This window comes from Cydia fagiglandana, chromosome 1 (genome assembly GCF_963556715.1).
Source record: "Cydia fagiglandana chromosome 1, ilCydFagi1.1, whole genome shotgun sequence".
Taxonomy (NCBI): Eukaryota; Metazoa; Arthropoda; class Insecta; order Lepidoptera; family Tortricidae; genus Cydia; species Cydia fagiglandana.
The window spans coordinates 29,326,999-29,333,577 of NC_085932.1; the positions used below are offsets into that span (position 1 = coordinate 29,326,999).

General features: G+C 36.3%; 1 protein-coding gene across 2 annotated transcripts; it reads left to right on the forward strand.

Moving 5' to 3' along the window:
* Nucleotides 1-732: 732 nt before the first annotated feature.
* LOC134669477 (uncharacterized) lies at nt 733-4,890 on the forward strand. 2 transcript variants are annotated; one of them, XM_063527064.1, is made up of 5 exons: nt 733-1,357; nt 1,801-1,863; nt 1,945-2,004; nt 3,963-4,059; nt 4,411-4,890. In XM_063527064.1, the coding sequence occupies exons 1-5, from the start codon at nt 1,278-1,280 to the stop codon at nt 4,759-4,761; spliced, it is 651 nt and encodes a 216-aa protein (XP_063383134.1). In that variant the 5' UTR covers nt 733-1,277; the 3' UTR covers nt 4,762-4,890. The 2 variants fall into 2 exon arrangements, with proteins under 2 accessions (XP_063383134.1, XP_063383141.1); XM_063527071.1 differs by having other exon boundaries at nt 3,963-4,890.
* Nucleotides 4,891-6,579: the final 1,689 nt, after the last annotated feature.

The window sequence follows — 6,579 nt, forward strand, 5'->3', positions numbered from 1 at the left end:
TGGTACATTGACCCTGTTGCTATCGCTATTGCACTCGCATAATTATATTGCTGTCATACTCGCTCAGTGACATTGACAACCGGTATTATGAGCGAGACAGCAATATAATTATGCGGGTGCTACAGAGGCAGCAACAGGCGAGTCAATGTACGAAAATCTATCTGGAAATCGTCTCTGCTTAACACAAAATACGTGATTCAAACGTTGTTCCCACATATAGGTAGAGATATAACAGATAAATATTTTATTTTCATAAAATAACTTTGCTTGCTACCAAACATCTTACCATTCTTACCTTTATGAGAAGATAAAAGCAGTGAACACAGTGAATGAAAATAGAGCGGCAGTAGTTTGGTATTATCTATAACGAGGATTGGAAAGAGGACAGAGGCGTTTATATCACTATAATCACTGAGGCGCGAGGGCATTAGTTTTTATCAGGAGTATCAGGACTTGAGAAAAGCTATGGGGTTTACAAAAGGCTAAAAGTTATGAATATTTTTTTAAATGTTTGACCGTTGACTCGTAGAAAAATTTTGAATTTTTTTTTAGGTCCACATAGCCGGGTTGCGAGATTCGTGATTTACTTTTTTTTTACTCGCCTACGGGAAAGTGAAGTGAAAGTGTGTGTGTGTATGTAAGTATATTTTTAAAATAATATGAAATCGACTTTAAACGGAGGTTCTAGTCTACACGATCAAACCGTCGACAGGTTAAAGTATCTATCTTAAGGCCGTTCCCTGAGCCAGAAATGTAAAAATACTCCAATTATTATCCTATTTTTCTAAGAAACGTTGATATTTGTAGACGTGGGAAAAATATATATAATTCTTGATTATATTATCTTTAATAACACAGCTTTCGATACACGATTCATAACACTTCGCTCGATACAATTTATTCCCAAAGTAACCTCTAATTCGAATTTATACTCCAACTTTACTTGTTTCTTTACTATGAGACACTATGAAACAAAAAAAGGAGAAAAATCAATCATAACTATAACAATAATTTGACAGCTTTAGAAAAACGATAATTAGAGGCAATATTTTTAAAATAAATAAACATCAACTAATTTTATCGTAACAAAATATTGACTTCGGCCTGCATGCTCTATCTCCGTCCGTCTTTCGAAATGAGACAGTGATGGCTGAGCGCTCGTGCCAGACGGACCTGTACTACGTGTCCCCAAAACAAATATAAGATTTACTTATAAAAACTGTGCTGTGTTGTGTGTCCTAGTGATATACCGTGTGCACCAAAACCTTTAAGTTATAATGGGTAACAAGCAATTGAATATAAAGAAGACATCTCGAAAAAGACAACTCGGAAGATTCCAACAAACAATGGAACTAACGTAAGTAAAAATGTATATTTATTACACAGTGAAATAAGTAATTATTACTTAATTTAATATATACTCGATCGTACTAATTAGTAATCCATATAACTTAAAACATTCCAAAATTTAATAATCGCTCCATCTACCGGTTAAACATTGTCATCAATTCATCATCTAAATAGCTTAAAGGATATTGCGATTCGCGACGTTTACACCACGCGGCACTAGCGCCACGGCAAAAACAGAAAACATTGCCGTCTATGTGTGTGTCTCCGTGAGTCGTAGTTACGCGGTTGCGGTGTAGTGGGCCTTCCTATAAATACGAGCACACAGTGATACACGTAACGCACACAATTAGACGCAAGCGTTCTTTTAGCAATCCATCCACCTATCGAGGGTTCGAACCTCAGCTCGTGATTTGTCATGCGTCTAAACTTTTTACTTTTTTGTCTTTCTAGGAAAAGAAGAAAATTGGATAATTTCACAGCCGAACATGATACTACATCTTTAGACTACATCGAGTGAGTATAATTATTTGACTTGTGCTTTTTAGCCCTACCTACGTAACACAATACACTACTACAATTTATCTTTATTTACAGACTGCAAAATATGGAAATGGAATCTCCGATTTCATCAACCACTGACATTCAAAGTAACGAGTAAGTTCTAATTCTAATTGTGGCATTATCTATGAAAAGGGACCTTATTGTCTATGGCGCTTACGACGCACATGTCGCGCGGCGTGGTATTTATATCAGAACATCGTTGATAATGGCGGAAGCGCCATCGACAATAAGGTCCCTTTTCATAGATAACGTCGCATATGTAGGTACCTATGTCGCGCGTAACTTCGTGCGTTGCGATAAATACCTACCTACTCACAGCGGCGGCGTACGAAAAGACCTTAGTTAGATTTAGATACCTACTGTTTTCCTATCAGTGCAGATGCTTGTATCTTTTTATGCTTTGAATTGATATTCTCAATTATTTGGACATATTTTGTACTTATTTTCCTAGATGGCTATTAGTACTACCTACTTAGCAAATGTTCGCCGAAAACTAAATAAAATGTCGCCAATCAATAATATCGTACGAGATACATTGCCCTCATCAGTTATTTGATATTCTACAAGAGGTACTTAAATTAAAAAAACCGGCCAAGTGCAAGTTGGACTCGCACACGCAGGGTTCCGTACCATTATGCAAAAAACGGCAAAAATCACGTTTGTTGTATAACTATTTATTTTATTCTGTTTTTAGTATTTGTTGTTATAGCGGCGATAGAAATTCAATCATCTGTGAAAATTTAAACTGTCTAGCTACCACGGTTCATGAGATACAGACAGCCTGATGACAGACGGACAGACGGACGGACGGACAGCGAAGTCTTAGTAATAGGGTCCCGTTTTTACCCTTTGGGTACGGAACCCTAAAAATTTACACTGATAGAATGTAATAGGGTTGCCTGAGTAAGTCCCGGAAATTAAAATCCCGGGATTTACCGGTTGTCCGTACTTTCGTTATTCTTTTACGTATTTTTTAATGAACTGATAGTTATTTTATATTATACCTACCCTACACAATAGTAAATGATTTCCTTTTCTTGAGCGTGTTGACCGATTTTTTATTTTAATAAAACTAATAATCTTGGGCAATTATTTCCATTTTCAATTTCTCATTTACCTGTGATAGAGCATTTTTAGGGTTCTGTAGCCAAATGGCAAAAACGGAACCCTTAAGGATTCGTCATGTCTGTCTGTCTGCGTTTCGCGGGTCCATGATCAATTTATGAAATAGGGGTCATCCATTAATTACGTCACACGAATTTCTAGGTTTTTTGACCCCTCCCCCCCCCCTCCTTGTCACACTTGGTCACATTTGGCAAACCCCTCCCCCCTAGTGTGACGTCACATTTTTTCTACGAAATCGCCAAATCGAATTAAGTAAGTACTTAGGTACTTATTATTATTAATATTTTATCAAAATATTTTTGACGATATAAATATTAGTAATTTTATAACCCAAAACTGCTTAGGAAAGAAAATTAAACGAATAAAAACGATTATCGTTTTAAAAACTTGTTATTTAAATGTACAGCGAATAAAATAATTTAAATAATTTTTCGGTTACTGATGAAGTTAAAGTGACGTCACAAAGTTTGTGCCTCCCCCCTCCCCCATGTCACAATATGTCACATTTTCTTGACCCCCTCCCTCTACACGTGTGATGTAATTAATGGATGACTCCTTAAATTGAGTGATGTTGTAAAGAAATAACTGGCTGCTACAATTCTTCGACCGACAGATTTGTCCGGATGCTTAATGAGAGGCAAAATGTGGCTGTTATTGTTCATCATCACTTGATGATAAAAAATAGTGCGAAAAATAGGAAATTCACGAGTGGCGATAAATTAAAACACGACCGAAGGGAGTGTTTTAATTTGACATGAGTTGCGTATTACCTATTATCACATGTATCGTACAACGTTTTACAGTACATATAGCCCTTTAAATATTTGACATAGTTACGTAATGTGTGTGTGCATTATCGCACTAGTGCGGTAAAGTCCATATGTGGTGTAAAACATCATACATTTATTTAATTTTGGTTTTGACAGTGAGGCGACCGGCTCAAACATTTTGAACCCACGCATTGCACAGGTGGATGACACTTATCGGGTTACTAGTCTATTAGAGGAAGAAGATACCCATGAGGTAGGTGATTCATGCTAATTATGCTTATTGATTGTATGCAGAGAACAATTTTACCTTTTGTACTAACTACCTAGCTAGAATAACATTGTTTCAACTTCGTGTGCCAGAATTCCATCGTAAATTGATTTATCACACGTTTCGTAGTCTATTATACAGGGTCTTATTTCTATTTCTCTCGTTGGTTCTTTACCACCACCGGTGCTTTATATGAACAGTCGACGTTAAATATATGTATACATTTTTCACCTTATTAGAAAGGAGTAAGGTGCAATAGGTACATATCTTTGACGTCGACTGTACATGATGTGACAAATTGTAAATGCTAACACATACAATATATTTTATTTTCAGTTACAAATATTGTTCAATGTGGAAGAAGAGCTTCCTGACAAAACCGTCGGTCGAAGAATTGTCGCAGTTAGTTACCATTCGATTCGATTCCTCAGATTTTATCCAATAAAAGATTGTATGGAAACTATATACATAAACGCAATATTTCACCTGCAATTTTCTTGTTTTGTTCATACTTCAAGATGGACTCTTTGTGACCTTGACGTCACGGTCACATATCGTTTTGTTCGGGTCGTTTCGCGAGTGAAGTACGACTGTCGGACTTTGACTATCATTTCTGATTTTTATATTCCTTTAATGCAATGGATCCCATATAGACTTTTGATCCTAAAGACATACCTGATCGATTGATACCATAAATGAAAATTAGTCATCTAGCCTATTATCGATAAGTATATATGTTTTTCTTCATCAAATTATCAATAATTTTCAGTTTTTAGATTGTTCCCTCTATAAACTCCTAATAGTCTACCTTGGTGCCAAATTTAAAATTTCTAGGTCAGCTGGAAGTGGGTTAGGTTTTTGATCTATTAGTCAGTCAGTCATCAAAATGCCGGTTTAAAAACGTTAATTTATGAATAACTGTTTGAGCTACGTTTACGAAATTGTTGTGAAGTTGTTTGTTTAACCCTCGTGCCTTGAAACCCTCGCAAAGCTCAAGATTCCATTTTCGGTATTGAGAAGGACCAATATCGAAATATCCGGATCCCGGGATTTATTATTCGTTGTTAGGTTGAAACTTGGTTAGGGCATGCAATATCGGATCATTCTCAATCCCGGGATTGATTTCCGATATTGCATGTCAATCCCGGGATTTCAATATTAATACCGGTATTTTGATATTAATTCGGATTTTTGCGATATACGAGAAAAAAAGCTAATATATTTGACAATAGAGTAGATCCGAGTACCTATTTGATATAATTTCAATTTGAGGCCTCTACACGTTCCTGAGAAAAAAGGTCTTGACTCTTGAGTGATTCCACGAACCTATGGAACCCTGTAAAATGAATAAATTTGATTTACAGTCATATGGTGCTATTTTACAGCACTAGTGCGACAATTAGCAATTACGTGACTATTATTACACAGTTATCTCTAGTTTTTGCTCGTATTTAGTATACAACTAACTAATTATTCGTATAAAATTATTTATCGTATCTTAAAAAAAACACTCGTATAGTTTCAAAATAAGCTATTTTATTTTGTTGGCATTGTCAAACCCATTGACTATTTTTGTTTTGCTTTAATATATGGTCAGCCGTAAAAGTATTAGCGTCAGCAATGGATTTGTATAATGTATTTCTTTAAAAAACATGATATTTCATGCTAAGTAACAGAAAACAGTCAAATATTGTACCGGAAATATTAGTCCCGAAAATCCCGAAAGTACCGGGAATTTAATTTTGAAATCCCGGTTCTTTGCTTGGCTCTAAATCCCGGCAATTCCCGGTACTTTCGGTACCGGTATTTCCCGGGAGCAAACCCTAGTATGTAGGTACTGTAAAACGTTGTACGATACATGTGCCAATAGGTAATTCGCAACTCGTGTCGATTCAAAACACTCCCTTCGGTCGTGTTCGAATTTATCGCCACTCGTTTCGAATTTCCTATTTGCGTAATGTGGGTACTATTACAATATGGTGCTACTTTACCGCATTAGTGCGATAATTAGCACATTACGTAACTATGTCGAAAATTTAAAGGGCCATATTATGTACTGTAAAACGTTGTACGATACATGTGCGAATTATATTATTTTTTCGCACTTGTATCGGTATGCCCTAACTTTTTAGGGTTCCGTACCCAAAGGGTAAAACGGGACCCTATTACTAAGACTTCGCTGTCCGTCCGTCCGTCCGTCCGTCCGTCTGTCACCAGGCTGTATCTCACGAACCGTGATAGCTAGATAGTTGAAATTTTCACAGATGATGTATTTCTGTTGCCGCTATAACAACAAATACTAAAAACAGAATAAAATAAAGATTTAAATGGGGCTCCCATACAACAAACGTGATTTTTGACCAAAGTTAAGCAACGTCGGGAGGGGTCAGTACTTGGATGGGTGACCGTTTTTTTTTTGCTTTTTTTGTTTTTTTTTTGCATTATGGTACGGAACCCTTCGTGCGCAAGTCCGACTCGCACTTGCCCGGTTTTTTTTAATAAATA

Bases quoted from the DNA above. Each gene is read 5' to 3' on its own strand.
- LOC134669477 (XM_063527064.1), top strand. From the start codon at position 1,278: ATGGGTAACAAGCAATTGAATATAAAGAAGACATCTCGAAAAAGACAA. The intron at 1,358-1,800 runs GTAAGTAAAAAT...TTGTCTTTCTAG, and splicing joins CAACAAACAATGGAACTAAC to GAAAAGAAGAAAATTGGATA. The intron at 2,005-3,962 runs GTAAGTTCTAAT...TGGTTTTGACAG, and splicing joins ACTGACATTCAAAGTAACGA to TGAGGCGACCGGCTCAAACA.